This window comes from Chaetodon auriga, chromosome 9 (genome assembly GCF_051107435.1).
Source record: "Chaetodon auriga isolate fChaAug3 chromosome 9, fChaAug3.hap1, whole genome shotgun sequence".
Classification (NCBI taxonomy): Eukaryota; Metazoa; Chordata; class Actinopteri; order Chaetodontiformes; family Chaetodontidae; genus Chaetodon; species Chaetodon auriga.
In genome coordinates, this window is record NC_135082.1 from 14,244,030 (window position 1) to 14,260,906 (window position 16,877).

Here is a 16,877-nt window from a genome sequence, read left to right on the forward strand (position 1 = left end):
TTTTACCATATTTTTGGTTATTTATTTTGGTTGATGAATAACTTAAATGATTAACTGAGAGTCAAAATTAATCTTCTGTCTCTCGACGCATCATTTCAGCCAGTTGGTGCGTGCAGCAGAGCAGCGGGGTTTTCCGGCGGTAGAGGGCAGTGGAGCACCTGTGAGGCTTTGACCCTCAGCGACTGGAAGAAAGCGTAGAAGAAGAAGAACCCCGTTTGTAGCGGCAATGAAAGGACAGCGTGCTACCTACAATTTGAGTAAAACATAAATAAAGTGTAAATTAGCGCTAATAACTATCAAAGTAAAGGACGAGCATAATTCTATATTCAGAAGAGACTGTAAGGACTGCGTCGGGAAGATGTCTTTGGTTTGTGCAAGTAAGTGAAGTTTAATTCATTTATATGACTGGGCCAGTCTAAGTTAGCTTGGCACCGCGCTAATGCTACTAGCCAATTTAGCTAACGCTAGCGGCCACGCAGTGCCGCCTTCCTCTTATGATAGCTCAATGATCTTGTTTGTGATTATTATATTGTTGGTATCGTGTGGTTTTTAAGCTGCATCTGCATTTTATTCTAGTCTCCAATGAGGTGCCGGAGCACCCATGCGTCTCGCCGGTGTCCAACCAGGTGTTCGAGCGCAGGCTGATCGAGAAGTACATCGCAGAGAATGGGACGGACCCGATGAACGGACAACCCTTGAGCGAGGAGCAGCTCGTAGATATCAAAGGTAAGTTACTGGGAGCAGCCACAGATTTACATTCACTTGCCACATTATTAGGTGACGTTGCACGTCGCTAAAACTCATGCAAAGGTATACAACAGGCCTGTAGTAAGTCTTTGTTTAACAGAGTTGTTCACTCATCTTAAATCTAGACTGAAGTTTGAGGTGGTGTTTAAGTCCACTGCATTATTCTGAGAGGTGTTTTTAATATTGTTTCACCCCAATTATATCAACGAGGATATATACTAATTGATAGAAACTCACAATATTACTCAACAGCTATGCAAACTACTGCCTCTAAAATCAATTAGCATCTCATTTAACTTATAAATGACCTCCTTGAAGCAATGATCAGTAGCAGGGTTGTTATATGATACTGTATTAATTTTAGCAAAGGGTTCCTGATACAGTGTCAACTGAGAGACACCTTAAAAAATCATATCAGTGTTAATCTCATGTAATATTCGTGACCTTTACAGCCAGTGTTGGGATAGAGATGTATAGTGCTGCAACTAATTATTTTCACTGTTGATTAAGCTAAGGATTATTTCCTCAGTTAAGCCTGTATTTTCCGAAATATGAGAGGTATAAAAATGGCAGTCACAGTATCCTAAAGCCTAAAATAATTAAAATAATTTCCAACATTCTCCAACACTTAAGTATTCAGTTCACAATCGCATATGACAAAGAAAAGCTGTCAGTCCATTAATTGTTTCATTGACTGATGTTACATGTTTAAAGGTATGTTTGGGCAAATGTCAGGTGTTGTACTTCCTGGACATACTTCAAAAAATCTGCTGTAGTTGAGTACTGCATGAATTGCCCTCCTATCCAACAGGAAGTCTTCTTGATACCTCAAAAATGACTATAAATGAACCAGACTAACTTGTTTAATGAATGAAGATAAAAGGCTGCTTGATCTGAACATGAGTGACTTCTCTCTGTTTTAGTGTCCCATCCTATTAGACCAAAGGCCCCATCAGCAACAAGCATTCCTGCCATTCTCAAGTCTCTTCAAGATGAGTGGGTAAGTGTTGTTAGGAGGTGGCAAAGAGAGAAACCATAACAAAACACCTTTATACTGTAGAATTTATGTTTTGAATCAACGGGTGACTTTTTTTCATCCCATCCATAATTGCAGAAGTACTTGTAATATTACAGTAGCTACAGTTGTGTTTTTCCTTCACCTTCATGTTTTCTCTTTTCTATTTTAGGATGCTGTTATGCTCCACAGTTTCACCCTGAGGCAACAGCTACAGACTACTCGCCAAGAGCTGTCACATGCCCTCTACCAACATGATGCCGCCTGCAGAGTCATCGCTCGACTCACCAAAGAGGTCACTGCTGCCAGAGAAGGTGTGTTGGCAGCAGTTTGTGTGTCCTCTGTTGCAGGACATACATCAGCTCTCACCAGAATCTGCTCCCCATCAGCATGAGCTCATAGTTAACATTGTGAGTGTATATTTTTCTTACGGCTTCATTTTCTTCTTTACAGCTCTTGCCACACTCAAACCCCAAGCTGGATTGGTTGCTCCTCAGGCAGTCCCCGCCTCTCAGCCAGCTGCAGCAGTGAGTGATGGACGTTTAATTCCAGCAGATACGATCATTCATCAGAAATGCTCATCATAATCTTTTGTCACATGTCTCCTAACATCCTCTGTTTGTGCCGCCTGGTCCTCAGGGTGCTGCTGGAGAGCCTATGGATGTTAGTGAACAGGTGGGAATGACCCCAGAGATCATTCAGAAGGTACGTTTTTTTTTTTTTTTTTAATCTTTCCTTACATAAATCATTTGTCCATAATGTTTGCTTTTTCTTTGGAAGGTCTGAGACGTGTTTCATTAAGCCTTTTTTTCTGTTTGCAGCTCCAAGACAAAGCTACTATCCTCACTACAGAAAGAAAGAAGGTATTCACTCATTTTCACTCATTTGTATTATCTATAGCCTTTGTTGTACTGTGTCACACATTGTCCTTTAACTGCTTATTGTATTCCTCCAGAGAGGAAAAACTGTCCCAGAGGAGCTGGTTAGAGCTGAGGATCTCAGCAAATACCGCCAAGTGGCCTCACATGCTGTAAGTATAGATTTCTGTGTATTGAAGTATAGATTACATTTTTCCTTTGAATCAGAGGGCCTGAACGGTCTTTTGATTGATTTTGATGTGCATGGTATCAAACATACACTCTCTTTGTTGTCTTCAGGGTCTTCATAGTGCCAGTGTCCCTGGTATTCTGGCTCTGGATCTGTGTCCCTCAGACACCAACAAAGTCCTCACCGGTACATTAATTTAATGAATTTTGAACGTTTCTGTGAATTGTTTACACACTACAAATCTTTAACATTTAATTTGATATCGACCCTGTTGTGCTCATCAGGTGGAGCTGATAAGAACGTGGTGGTGTTTGACAAGAACGAGGAGCAGATTGTGGCAACACTTAAGGGTCACACCAAGAAGGTCACCTCTGTCATTTACCATCCATCCCAGGTAACATTTCAAACACCAACCAGTCCAAACTTTCTCCAGTAAGCCAATCTGATGTCTGCAGTCTGCATTCAGAGGCGTACAAGTATGATCTGCTGTTCACACTCATTATTGTGTCTTTTTTTTTTTTGTCCCTCTCGCACCCCCCCAGTCCGTGGTCTTCTCTGCATCTCCAGACAACACCATCCGTGTGTGGTCCGTCGCCCAGGGCAACTGTGTCCAGGTGGTGCGTGCCCACGATGCAGGTGTCACTGGACTCTCTCTACACGCTACTGGAGACTATCTGCTCAGCTCCTCTGAGGATCAGGTCTGTGTGTGTTTAGCTTGATGAAAATACATACAGACCTCATGCTATACTTTGCACTTCAGTGCATGTGATCTCTTCACTGTTTAACTGTGTGATCACACTCATTTTTGCCTGTTTTGTTCTTTGTTCTGCAGTATTGGGCCTTCTCTGATATCCAGACTGGTAGAGTTCTCACCAAAGTCACTGATGAAAGTGCTGGCTGTGGTAAGTGCCTCTATGTTAACTTGTATGTTTGGCAGTCTGAATAAGTGTCCTCTTACTCCAGGTGGTAATGTTTCTGTCTGGCCCCTACAGCTCTCACCTGTGCTCAGTTCCATCCTGATGGTCTCATTTTTGGCACTGGCACGGCTGATTCCCAAATCAAGATCTGGGATCTGAAGGAGCGCACCAACGTGGCCAACTTCCCAGGCCACTCTGGCCCCGTCACCTCCATTGCTTTCTCTGAGAACGGATACTATCTGGCCACAGGTTAGCGCTACCAACAGCATTTTTACACTGTGGCAGCTCATCTTTGATGTGCAAGTGCTCCACATCAGGTCACACAGTTGCAGGAACATTGAGAAAATCAAAAAATTACACACATCACATTAACTTGCACACTTCTGTACAATACCTTAAAATCCTCAGAGCAACTTCAGCCCTTGATTTTGCACTAAAGGGATCTGACACTCTTTGTCTTTAATAGTGCTTGTTTTAAATACCCTAACATCCTTGTTGGGTGCTGTGCTCCAGGTGCCCAGGATAGCTCTCTGAAACTGTGGGATCTGAGGAAACTGAAGAACTTCAAGACCATCACTTTGGACAACAACTATGAGGTGAGAAATGACAGGTATTTCTCCTATGAAAGGAATAGTGTGATGTTTTGGGGAATAGCTTAATAGTTGCCCAGAGTTGGATGAAACGACTTCTACCATGCTCATGCTTAGAAGCTTGAGCCAGCAGGCAGCTAGCTTAGCTTAGCATAGCAGAAAGACTGGAAGCGATTTCCTGGCAGGCGGCAGTGACATCGTGGCATGACTCTTTCGTCTCCAGGAAGTGACTGCACTCAATAGTTGCAGCATATAAAACATCAACTCAAGATAAATGTGGTCATTAGTAAAATGTAGAGGTGCCTGAAGAGGTGGATTGTTTTAACTTTAGAGATAATCTAGCCATTTCCCACTGCCTCCTGTCTTAATGCTGTGCTAAGCTAACCACTTTCTGCTGCTAGCTTTGTATTTACTGTACAGACATCTTCACACTCTCTAGTGTAAGAAAACGATTAAACGCACGTCATGTGACGTCGTGACTAAGATGAAAAGAGTCAGATGACTTAAAAGAGTCAGGCAAGTGGTAGTAATTGGAAATATAAGCTTGGAAAGCAGATTAAGTTCATCTTCATACATCCTGTCTGTGGATTTAACTGCAACACATAGCATGTAAAGAATAATCCTGCATTTTTCCACTGGGTTTGATCTCTTGTCCTGCAGCCATCTCTTTGTTCTCTACACTCTTGTTCCTTTGTGCTTCTGAATCTCATTCCTCGTTGTTTTTCTGTTTCAGGTGAAGTCCCTGGTGTTTGACCAAAGTGGTACCTACCTGGCCGTAGGAGGCTCTGACATCCGTGTCTACATCTGCAAGCAGTGGTCTGAGGTCCTCAACTTCACAGGTGAGGGGAAAAATGCCAGCGTAGTGTTCATCCGGTATGCATATCACATGGTGTTTGTTCTGAGGGAGAGGCAGATTTTTGACCTTGCTTTCTCCTCTCTAATTGCAGACCATACAGGCTTGGTGACAGGAGTGGCCTTTGGAGAGAACGCTCAGTTCCTGACCTCTGCAGGAATGGACAGAAGTCTCAAATTTTACAGTTTGTAGAAACGGATAAATTCAGGATGAAAGGAGCAGGACAGGGCGGTCTCTTTGCCTGAGCAGTCCCTGTCGTGGACGCTGACTTGGCATAGACCTGTAATTTTTAGAAAAAGAGAGAAAAAAAGAATTATTGGTAACTTTGCTTCATTAGTGTTTTTTCCTCATGTTCAGGAATTGGACATCCCATAAACTCGTCTGCTATATGAAACCACAGCAGCCATGGTTGCTTGTTGGCAATGTTAGTCTAAAGTGTAAATGATGTGAAATGAGATACTGAAGCCAGTGTAATGTTCCTGTCTGATTTGCCAGCAAATATGATTTCACTGTAGTATTTTTTTGTGTGTGTGTTGAGGGGAGGGGATCTAAAGTCGCTTATAATACAACTCCAGACTGTTGTTCTACACTGTTGGGAGCTATAATTGGTGTGACCACAATCTGCTTTGCTTCTTAACGTAGCTTCATTACATATCTTTAGGTTCAGCTTAAAATACATATGTAGTGATATCCAGTACAGCCAAGAAGAAAATGAACAGGTGTGAGATTCAGTTCCCTTTGTGAAAAAAATTAGTCTTTTTTTAACCTCCTGTCAATTTTTATTTCCTGTTTCAGTTGTTTCATTTAGACTTATGTCTTTTCCCAATTGTATATGTCTCATCACTTGCTATTTTACCTGTTGCAACTCTGACCTTTTACAATAAAATAAAATATCTTTTGTATTGCCATTCATCTGTTGGTCAGATCAAGACTAAGAATGAAAAAGATTTCACTTTTCCTTCATTTACATTTTACATTTGGAGCTCATCGTTTCCATTATTGTCACTTCAGCTGGTGCTGAGATGAAGTTTCAGGAAGGTAATTGAGAAAAAACGGACAAATTATTCCAAGCAGCATAATTATATATTTTTATTAAGTATTTTTTTTTAATATATTATGGCATAAAATGTGTATAAGAGGCGCCATTGCTCTTGAAAATATAGAAATCTTAACTCACTCCTCGCTACTGAGCAAACCATTTAAAGTTAAAGACTGAGCGGTCGGAGCGGAGAGTGAGTGAACAGGGAGGCTATTATTGAACGCGGCCACAGATAAATGAGAGTCATGCCGCTCATTTAATTATGGCGTCGTTCCGCTTCACTCCGCACATGACATCCATTATCTCGGAACATAATAACACCGTTTAGCTAACGTCAGACGTTGAACTCCGTCGGTTCATCCAAACCCAGCTAACATTTACCGTCTTTACCGCCATTTAAGTCGCCGAAAACCTCGACCTCTCGTGGCCAAGCGAGAGGCTAACGTCAAGTGTCACGTGGGGCTGCAGTAACGTGACACAAACGGGAAGTGGAGCCGAAATCCAGAAGTTCTCATAAACAGGTCTGGTTTGTCCCGGTTCACGACCACCGCTCTGTCCGTGGGTACGGTGCTGGACAGCCTGGGAGACAGCAGGGACGTGTCCGGCGGATTTTAGGCGGCAGGCAGGTGAGACAGCTCGTATTTAGCGTCATTTTGTGCTCATGTGAGGCTGTTTTTGTCCTCCGTGTGTGGACTTCTATTGTCAGGATAAATCAAATCCTTGTGCTACTTTTCGTTTCTCTTTGTGGAGTGTCCCTCACGAGTCAAGTCAGTCCTTTATTTTTTTTTTTAATGTTAGGACACTACAGCTTTTGTCTGATTGCTAACTCAATATTTTTTGCCTCCTAATTGGCATGGCGTGACACCGAAGAGGAAACTTTGCCCTTTTTCTGATGATTAAGGCGAAAATATGTACGTTATATCGGTGAAAGAGCTGGGGGTGTTATTCGTGTAAAGAATCACCCAAATCCCTTTCGAAAAGCTTCCCCTTTTTTTTTTGACTGTTATTGATGTGTTTGAAGTCATGTTCCCTTTTAATTAGGTGGCACCCAGTCTTCATACATTTCCTAACTTAACACATAGACTTGGGTGTCAGTTTATTGGTGGACCAACTAAAACTAATGCTGCTAAAATACCTTCATGACGGCCACAATGTTTCTGTTGAAAAAGTGTTGAATCCGCTTCAATTGCTGTAGCTTTTGGTGCTGCAAATGAAGCTGTGATCCTATAGTGTTAGCAGAATCACGCCTGTGCAACAGTGGAAATCCCACCTGATCATCACAGTCAGGAGGACTTGACGCTTCCCTTTTCTTCAGTTTCCACTCAAAAGCTTCTGCATTGTCGCCAAGAAGCTTTTATTGACCTAACTGGAAACAGATGCCCTCTGTGGCCTTTTCTAAAAAATTTTTTTAACTGTTTGCTGCCTCTCTCCTCTTCACTCAACAGGAGTCCTCATTTCGCTTTACGCTGCAGCTCGCTGTCATTTTCCTATTAATTTGGACTCGTTTCCTTGGTGTCGTGCAGGCAGCGATGGGCTCCATGTTCCGCAGCGAGGAGGTGTGCCTGGTGCAGCTCTTCCTCCAGTCCGGCTCGGCCTACAATTGTGTCAGTGAGCTGGGAGAGCTGGGCCTGGTTGAGTTCAGAGATGTGAGTAAACTGGACTCTTGATTTGGCTCATTCAGCTCCTGTTTGGACCAGAATGAGTTGGTGGTGGTTGCTTTGAGTCACTGTGATCAGATGAACATGAGTAACCCCTTTGCTCCATTCCTCTCCCCTCTGCTTGCATTGTTTAGTTGAATCCAAATGTGAACGCCTTTCAGAGGAAGTTTGTTGGCGAGGTCAGACGATGCGAGGAACTTGAAAAAACTTTTAGTAAGTGTTGACTAATTGTTCCCCACCTCTATTTTCATCCATGTTCTTAATCTATTAGTTTTGTTTCTGCCCGCTCTGACCGTCTTTATCTGCCCCTCAGCCTTCCTGGAGCAGGAGATCAATCGATCCCTGTCTCCTCCCTTGCAGGGTCCTCTCCCTCCACCATGCCCGACACCTTTGGCCCCTCAGCCCCGCGAACTCATCACCATAGAGGAAGATTGCGAGAGGCTGGCCAGAGAGCTCAGAGAGGTAGGCACTTAAATCGAGGCAGAGATGATGAATCAAAGCAGAGCCTCTATCGTCTCATTGGTACACTATAAAGAGGTTGATAGATCCTTATTTGCGTGTCTTGCTAGGTGTCCAGGAACAGAGACAGCCTCCGGGCTCAGCTGACCCAGCTCTGTCAGTACCGAGGTGTCCTGACCAGGACACACTCTCTAACAGCCTCACAGGTGGTTTAAAAACTGTTTTTTTTTTCTTTAGTTATTGTGCTGTCACGAGCAAACTGATATCTGCCAACCAAAACTACAAAAACAAAAAAACGTTTCCTTGTTTTGTCTTCGTCTCACAGGCACCACCTCCTGTACTCGAAAGCCAAGGCCTGTTTGATAACCGCCAAGATGTCCACCTCAGGTTGATCTCATTTGCATTTTTATATGTTTCATGTTGTTGTCCACATTTAACACTTTCTCCTCTGCACCTCCTCTTCTCTCAGTTTCGTGGCAGGAGTGGTCCACCCTTGGAAGGTCCCCTCATTTGAACGGTTGTTATGGCGGGCTTGTCGCGGTTATATTATCGTGGATTTCAGAGAAATGGAGGATCGGCTTGAGCATCCAGATACGGTGGGAACTTGGTTGAGGGATAGACGTGAAAGCTGTGTTGTTACACGGATGAACTCTAATTGTTTGTCACATCTAATGCGTTTTCTTCAGGCTATTTTATCGCAGCTGTTTGCCGTTTCTTCCTTTGCAGGGGGAGATGGTGCAGTGGACAGTGTTCCTCATTTCCTACTGGGGAGATCAGATCGGACAGAAAGTCAAGAAGATATGTGATTGGTGGGTAAACCTTTTTTTTTGTATAGATTCCCACACTGCAGCATGTGCTGAGGCTGTTGAATATTTTGTTGATTTCCCCTCCTCACAGCTTCCGCACACAGACATTTGCATACCCTGAGAGCACTGCTGAGAGGGAGGAGATCCTCCAGGGACTTCAAGGCAGAATAGAAGATATCAAATCAGTAAGTGTAGTTCATGTTTATTAAAGACACTGATACAATCACCAGGAGTCCCCTATCTTTGCTGTGACACATTTGACACATACTGTGTATATATATATGCTATAAGCTTTTCTTTTTTTCCTTCTCAAACATGTTGATTATATGCACCCTCTCTCACTTCCCTCTACTTCAGGTGTTGTCGCAGACCGAGGCCTTCCTGCAGCAGCTGCTGATGCGGGCGGTGGCTGTGCTGCCCCAGTGGAAGGTGCGGGTGCAGAAGTGTAAGGCGGTCCAGATGGTGTTGAATCTCTGCAGCCCTTCTGTCACTGACAAATGCCTGATCGCAGAGGCCTGGTGTCCCACCGCCAAGCTGCCGGAGCTGCAAAGCGCTCTGAGAGAGGGAGGGGTAAGACGACGGAGAGCAGCAGTAACACGGAGCTGTAGATGAGGACACTCTTTTCTCACTCACCCCTCATATTTCTCCAACCCTCTTCTCCATCCTCAGAGGAAGAGCGGCAGTGGGGTGGACTCTTTCTACAACCGCCTGCCCTCCTCTACCCCTCCACCCACCCTGTTTCCACTCAACTCTTTCACAGCCGGTTTTCAAAACATTGTCGATGCTTACGGAGTGGCCAGCTACCGCGAGGTCAATCCAGGTACGTCGGCACACCGCTGAAAAAAGTGTCCTCAGCCTCACGTGTGTTTGTTTTTTATTCAGTTCAGTCAAGTCTTGTCTCTCAATGCCTCTGCAGCGGTGTACACCATAATTACGTTCCCCTTCCTGTTTGCTGTGATGTTTGGGGATGTGGGTCATGGTTTACTGATGACTCTGGCTGCCCTCTGGATGGTCCTTGAGGAGAAGGACCCCAAACTGAAGAACAACAACAATGAGGTGATTCAGAGGACATTTGCTTATATTGCACTCATTGCACACACAGACACTCATACATACTTGTACTGCCTTGTGAAGACCCTCATTGATATAATACATTCCTTAGCCACTTGCTAACCTTAACCATCACAAGAAAATGTGTGACCCTGACCTGAACCTAATTCTAACCCCATAAAACATGTGAGGTGTCTGTCTAACATGCCTCTGACCTTGCATATTAAGCGCTGAAATGAAATCTGTCTGTGTTTCAGATCTGGAGGATGATGTTTGGAGGGAGGTATCTGATTCTGCTGATGGGACTGTTCTCTATCTACACGGGGGCCATTTACAACGAATGCTTCAGCAGAGGCCTCACTACCTTCAGCTCAGGGTGGCACGTGGGCCCGATGTTCGAGAAGAACATTTGGAAGTGAGGACGCTTTCGACCTTCGAGCTCCAGTCTCCTCACACCTTCTTTCTTTTCCATCTTACCTATCTGTGTGTGTTTCTTCCAGTTCATCAGTCCTGGCAGGGAGCCAGTACTTGTCCATGGATCCTGTGGTGTCAGGCGTTTTCACCAGCCCCTATCCATTCGGCATTGACCCGGTATGTCCATCACACTCCTTAAACCCTCCGTCACGCTCCATTTTCTTTCACGCCGTCATCTCACTGGTCACTGCCACCATCTTTATTCTTTGCTGTGTGGCTGTCAGGTCTGGGGGCTGGCCAACAACAAGCTAACCTTCCTCAACTCGTACAAGATGAAGATGTCAGTCGTCATCGGTGTCATTCACATGACTTTTGGAGTCTGCTTGTCATTCTTCAACTACGTGTGAGTAAAGACATTTTACTTTTTATTCCTCGTTCTTATTTCTTTTCATATTGATTCTGACTCGCCTTCACGTGTCTCTGTTTCCCTGTGCTGGCTTTCCCCTGTCGTTGTTTGTGTGTTCTCCAGGCACTTTGGTCAGATAAGCAGTGTGTGCTTTGTGCTGATCCCTGAGCTCTTCTTCATGGTGTGTCTGTTTGGCTACCTGGTGTTCATGGTGGTCTTCAAGTGGATCGCCTACACTCCTGCCCAGTCCAAAAGTGCTCCCAGTATACTTATCCACTTCATAGACATGTTCCTCTTCACAGACAACCCTGAAAACCCTCAGCTCTATACAGGACAGGTGTGTGTGCTGTTCATTCCCTTCACAGGAACATGCCAGTGGTTTTAACTGCTGTTCTACCTGTTTTTACGCAACCTCCATTTTTAAGCATGCCAGTTTCTGTATTGAAGAATGTATTTCCCTGTGTGACTGCAGATTACTGTCAAACCTCAGATGTCGAAGTTTCCCACAAATGCCTGAACACACCAACAGAAGAGTGAAAAAGAAAAGACTATGACCGTCCAGCTTGTTTGTAATAGAAGTCCATGGTATTCATGGTCTGAGAGGAATCTGAGACACTTCGATTATGAATACTAAAGTCCTTTATGAATCATGTATAAACTGATGCGTTTCATCAGTGTATGCCCGGATGATGACCCTGAGCCATGATTTAATAAAGGATTTATATATTCATAATCAGAGTGCCTCAGATTCCTTTTAGCCTGCCAGCCAATACCGTAGACCTCAAATATTAATAAGATGGGCAGTCATTGTTTTTCCATTTTCACTCTACTACTGGCCCTGTTTTTAAAGAGCACCTAATTTCTTTACTTCAATTTTACCAACACTTGTTCTTGACCCAGTGCAGCACTCCCTGTTTTTTCTCCAACAGTAGAAGACAGTGTAAATACTGTAATGGACAAAAGGAGAGAGTGTAATATCAATGTTGAGTGAGTTTCAAGTCTCTGCGAGCTCATTTTCATACTGTACTTACAAGAACTGAAACCAGTGAACATCTGAAGGATAGAAGCAAAAAGCATTTAAATCCCCCAACCATGGCGTGCTTTGGAAAATGATTGGCAGAAGTTTAAGTGCAACTTAACAACTTGCAAAACTTCTCAATAACTTCAAAATAGCCTGCTGAAGTGAGCATGTGTTGCTTAACAGTTTGTCCTGTAACTCCTCACCTGTAGACGGTGGTGCAGAAGGTCCTGGTGGTGCTGGCCCTGTGCGCCGTCCCAGTCCTCCTGCTCGGGAAGCCCACATGTGAATACGTCACATTTAAGAGAAGACGACGCCAGCTGGTGAGTCAGCATTTTGCTGAACTTTTGGAGCCTTTTCCTGGAGTTGGATTTATTTTCTGACAGATTTCTGGTTTTCTGCAACATCAGGAGGAAGACAGGACCCCGCTGGTGGCTGACGATGGCTCCATCAACACCCGTCAGGGGGAGGTGGAGGGAGGAGGTGCTGACGGAGAGGTAAGAAAGAGGTCTGTGCAGCTCATTTCATGATTCGGATGAAATCGGGGTTCTGGTCTCTAAGTGTTTTAAACTGTGCTGCCTGCAGGAGTTCGATGCTGCAAATGTGTTCATGCATCAGGCCATCCACACCATAGAGTACTGCCTGGGCTGCATCTCCAACACCGCCTCTTACCTCCGACTCTGGGCCCTCAGTTTGGCACACGCACGTTAGTGGAACCCATGCTGACACACAAACAAGCACAATATGTACCATCATCCTCCCATGATTCACACACACACACACACACAGACAGCCTCTCTAAAATCAAACACACTCATACTGCTCTTTTCTCAGCCAGTTATTCACACAAGATTTATTTTTTCCAGGCACTGATGGTGAGTTATTTGTGTCTCCGCAGAGCTGTCAGAGGTGTTGTGGGTGATGGTGATGCGGATCGCCTTGAAGTGGCAGGGCTACGTGGGCTCTGCTGTCCTCTTTGTGGTTTTCGCCTTCTTTGCCGTGTTGACCGTCTCCATCCTGCTGGTTATGGAGGGACTCTCAGCTTTCCTGCACGCGCTCCGTCTGCACTGGTGAGGATGGGAGGGAGGAGGGTGGAGGGTGGAGGGTGGAAATCTGTTGGAAAAATACTTGATAGCTTAATGAAAACATGTTTTGTCTTGCTTTCCTTTGAACGTCTGTTATCACATCTCGCAAAGCAGCCTTAGGATTCAGTTATCAAAGTTTTCCAGATAATTTGTTCATCCTTTCACTTTTTCCTGAGACTGACAAGTGTGACGGGGGTGATGAATGCTCGGCACATTTCATGACCTTTTGGCCTCTGGGTGTTTAAACTCCAAAATGAAAGGGCTTCATCCTCGTCAGTAGGATGAATGTGCTCAGTACGTTTCATGGCTGCTCATTACATTTTGATATTTCTTCTGTATAAATGGAAATATTGGCCTGCTGGTGGTGCTCGAGAAAAGATTTAGATGTCACCAAACCATCCATTTAGGGACCCTGTATATCCACTCATGAATTAAAATGTTGGGCAAAGCGATTTGTTTCCCTGACAGCGGTCCCACATGAAGAGGTCACCAAATGATAATCAGCTTTATGTCCACTGCAGAATAAACTGGACAGGATTGTTGCTGAAGAGATGTCGAGAAAAGCAGTGGGTGGGGAAAAATGGATCATACAGTGTATTATAGTTTGTATTTGCTGTTGCGTGTTGACGTGTCTTCTCTCTCTCTCCCAGGGTGGAGTTTCAGAACAAGTTCTACAGCGGATCAGGCTACAAGCTGAGTCCTTTCTCTTTCTCATCTCTGATCCATGCATCAGCTGCTATATGATCGGCCAAACGATCGCCTAGGATTGACAAACGGTTGTGTTAACTTATGTATGTTATGGAGTATTTGGACTACAACTACACACAGCAGAAGTACTTCATTTCCCAGTCTTAACAATGCTATTCTATTGCCTGTCTGCAATGAAATGCATTAAATTGCCGCATATGATCATGATGATATAGACTGTTATTTTTGCATCAGGAGAATGAGAATGAGCCCATGTACAGTGAATTAGGATTGCATCATGTGAAATGAAAAAATATACTTTTGTATCCCCTTGCTAATTGTTTTCCACTATCAGTGTTATGTACTGCTTTCTAATGAATCCTTCAGAATCTAAAAACAAAATAGTAATCATTCACTTTTCATTATATGAACGTATATTCTAGATATCAATTATGAAAAGGGAAAGCACATCAATCAATGAATCTGTTCTGCAGTTTAAGGGAATGTATGATTGTTCAATTGGTGTATTGTGCTTTAATTAGCCAGTCCTGTAGGAGTCTTCAAATGAAAGCAGGGAATTGTCTGAATGATCATCATGAGCCAAAGATACGGTTCCTTCATTTTCATGTCTTCCAAGCACAACACGCTACAGGTATTTATTGGTAGTAAATGTTTTTTCACGTGCCTTACTCCGACTGAGTGTTGTTCATCCACCGGCTCTTTTGGACAGATCATAACACACAGTATCATGCCACTAGTTTGAACAAAACAGACATTTTTCTTCTCGCTCTCTTTTGTTGTTCTGCCAGTTTGCACTGTAAAATGGATCAAATTTGAACTGAAATTAAATATGATTTTCTTCTGTAACCTTATTGTGTGAAGTCATTCACTAAACAGGCTTCCTTACCTTTTACACAGTCACACCATTTATTGTCTGTGTCTCTTAATGTATAACTAATTTGTGAAGTTTCCAATGATGGAAAAAGTATTCATATCCTCTTCTTGAGTGTGATGCATAAGGACCAATACCACAAGCAGAAGTCAAAATCTTAAATACAGAAGCGTTACCAACTAAATATACTTTACATATTAAAAGTAAACGAACCTATTAAGCAGATCGGTGTAAATATCACATAATTAGAGCACATTATTGATTCATTGACAGGTAACAGGTTTAACTACCCTTTGTACTGTTGGAATGCTAATCTCTAATATTGCATCGTATTTTTAAGATGATCACAAGTTTTGTGTGTAAAATCTTGACCTGCGAACTAATTAGTTACTGTCAGATAAATGTAATGAAATATAAGTCTAAAGTATAAAATGGAAATAGGAAAGAACAAGTACCTCATGACTTTACCTTAATACACTATCATTTATGTAGTTAGTTGCTTTGTTCCGCTAAATGTTACTGTAGGGTAAATGCACAGAAACGTTCCGTAAAACGCTTTACACTCAAGCGGAATGTCTGAAGCGCGGAGTTTGTTTCTGTCAGTGTCGATTTTGAAGGAGCACCAAGTGAACCGGATGTTGTCCGAATAGCAAAGATGGCGCTCCACATGTCACGGTGAATCCTTATCAAATCGAGTAAAATAGTATGTTTTCATATTTTGAAGGATATAACGCTTTACCGGATGTTGACACATTGACTGGACCTTTGTTTTAACTTCGAGGTGGGCACCGTTGAGCTTGAGATGGCTTTGAGAGAAATTAGTCGAAGTGTTCGGCTGGTAATAGGTCAAATTCAGCGATGTCGTCCTAGTCCGGCTACACATCAGACATGTAAGTACAGCTGTTTTCCTTCAATGTGCCACAGTCTCAGCTTGCAACTATTAACGCGCTGGAGTTGGATTAATGTATCTAGTCTGTACGGGTCAGCGTTAACGTTATTTAGCATTTAAACTGTGTTAACGTTAGCTTTAGTTTCACCTAAATAGCAGCACACTGGCCTCACAGTCTTTCTTTTACGACAGCGGCTTTGTGGTTCCCAGCTCGGTGTCTGAGTCAGGCAGCCTCTCAGCCGGAGCCCCGCGCAGATGAAAATGAAGCCGTGAGCCCGACCTTTGTGAACAGAAACCCCCGGAACCTTGAGCAGATGGCTCTGGCTGTGAAGGATCGGGGCTGGAAGACGACCTGGCCCCACCGGCATTTCTACCACAGGTGTGTTTAAAATGTTAGTCACTGATCAGAATATTAAAGCAAATAAATATGGACACACTGTATTGCTCTTCCCCAGTCTGTAATAAACTGACATGCATGTATACAACCTTATTTTAATGAGTTATTTCCCACTGACTCTTATTTTCAAGGGAATATTAGTACATAAAGAAAAAACAGAACTACATTAATTAAAAATCTGTAGCAGGACATCCCTAATCCCCAATCCCCTATATTTCTCTTCTCACACCGGCTTCCTCCTGCCTCTGTTGCCTCTGTCTCTCTCGACTGCTCAGGTTGGAGTTTTCTCGCACCCAGCACCATGTGACCGCACAAGTGTTCTCCTGCACTTCTCCTGTCCCGGTGCTTTCCTGTTCAACCAAGGAGTGGGCGGTGAAGAAGGAGCTGGCTTCCACACGCTGCGTGGCGGCGTGTCAGGCTGTGGGTGAGGTGCTGGCACACCGATGCCAGCTGGCTGGCATCACCAGGATGGTGTACCGGGAGGTTCCCTGGACATACCGCTCTGACGCTGTGAGTACATGCAGTGGTTTTGCAATGTAATTTTTTATTTTATTCTTTTATTTTTTGCTTTAAAGTTCATGTTTTTCTCTCTTTGACTTCTCTCTTTCACAGGTTCAGTCTTTCAGGACAGCAATGAAACAGGGAGGAATCATCCTCAGTGAACCCCGAAGGAAGTTCACCAGGACCTGAATTTAGACGTCATCTATCACATCTGTTGCTTTGTAAAAATTATCTCTATCTCTCTCCCTTACTCTCTGCTCTTTTGTCAATTAAGATTACACTGGTATTAAGATGACCAGCAGTACAGTGAATGACAATAGAATCAAAATGAGCGATGAAAGGAAGGTTGTTTGTCCCCGTGCTGTCACTTGTGCATAAAATGTTTCTGAACAGAAGCAGTTCTTCTT

General features: G+C 43.6%; 3 protein-coding genes across 6 annotated transcripts; all 3 read left to right on the forward strand.

The window, feature by feature from the left end:
• The first annotated feature begins 194 nt into the window (after positions 1-194).
• Positions 195-6,077, forward strand: prpf19 (pre-mRNA processing factor 19). Its single transcript, XM_076739706.1, has 16 exons — positions 195-377; positions 577-726; positions 1,671-1,747; positions 1,935-2,076; positions 2,216-2,289; positions 2,402-2,467; positions 2,584-2,625; positions 2,718-2,792; positions 2,920-2,995; positions 3,094-3,203; positions 3,352-3,507; positions 3,642-3,711; positions 3,802-3,975; positions 4,240-4,322; positions 5,050-5,155; positions 5,264-6,077. The coding sequence occupies exons 1-16, from the start codon at positions 359-361 to the stop codon at positions 5,359-5,361; spliced, it is 1,518 nt and encodes a 505-aa protein (XP_076595821.1). The 5' UTR covers positions 195-358; the 3' UTR covers positions 5,362-6,077.
• Positions 6,078-6,677: 600 nt separating this feature from the next.
• Positions 6,678-14,658, forward strand: tcirg1b (T cell immune regulator 1, ATPase H+ transporting V0 subunit a3b). Of its 3 annotated transcripts, none has more exons than XM_076739211.1 (21): positions 6,678-6,834; positions 7,732-7,854; positions 8,001-8,079; positions 8,180-8,328; positions 8,436-8,531; positions 8,651-8,712; positions 8,795-8,921; positions 9,052-9,134; positions 9,223-9,316; positions 9,489-9,701; positions 9,801-9,951; positions 10,048-10,187; positions 10,439-10,596; positions 10,682-10,772; positions 10,880-10,998; positions 11,125-11,338; positions 12,232-12,342; positions 12,430-12,516; positions 12,605-12,725; positions 12,918-13,089; positions 13,755-14,658. In XM_076739211.1, exons 2-21 carry the CDS (start codon positions 7,738-7,740, stop codon positions 13,846-13,848), a joined length of 2,478 nt encoding a protein of 825 aa, XP_076595326.1. In that variant the 5' UTR covers positions 6,678-6,834; positions 7,732-7,737; the 3' UTR covers positions 13,849-14,658. The 3 variants fall into 3 exon arrangements, with proteins under 3 accessions (XP_076595326.1, XP_076595329.1, XP_076595328.1); XM_076739214.1 differs by having other exon boundaries at positions 6,699-6,834; positions 7,654-7,854; XM_076739213.1 differs by lacking the exon at positions 6,678-6,834 and having other exon boundaries at positions 7,672-7,854.
• A 649-nt stretch (positions 14,659-15,307) lies between these two features.
• mrpl18 (mitochondrial ribosomal protein L18) lies at positions 15,308-16,865 on the forward strand. 2 transcript variants are annotated; one of them, XM_076739183.1, is made up of 4 exons: positions 15,308-15,573; positions 15,765-15,951; positions 16,245-16,479; positions 16,582-16,865. In XM_076739183.1, exons 1-4 carry the CDS (start codon positions 15,486-15,488, stop codon positions 16,657-16,659), a joined length of 588 nt encoding a protein of 195 aa, XP_076595298.1. In that variant the 5' UTR covers positions 15,308-15,485; the 3' UTR covers positions 16,660-16,865. The 2 variants fall into 2 exon arrangements, with proteins under 2 accessions (XP_076595298.1, XP_076595299.1); XM_076739184.1 differs by having other exon boundaries at positions 15,313-15,573; positions 15,783-15,951.
• The last annotated feature ends 12 nt before the right edge of the window (positions 16,866-16,877 follow it).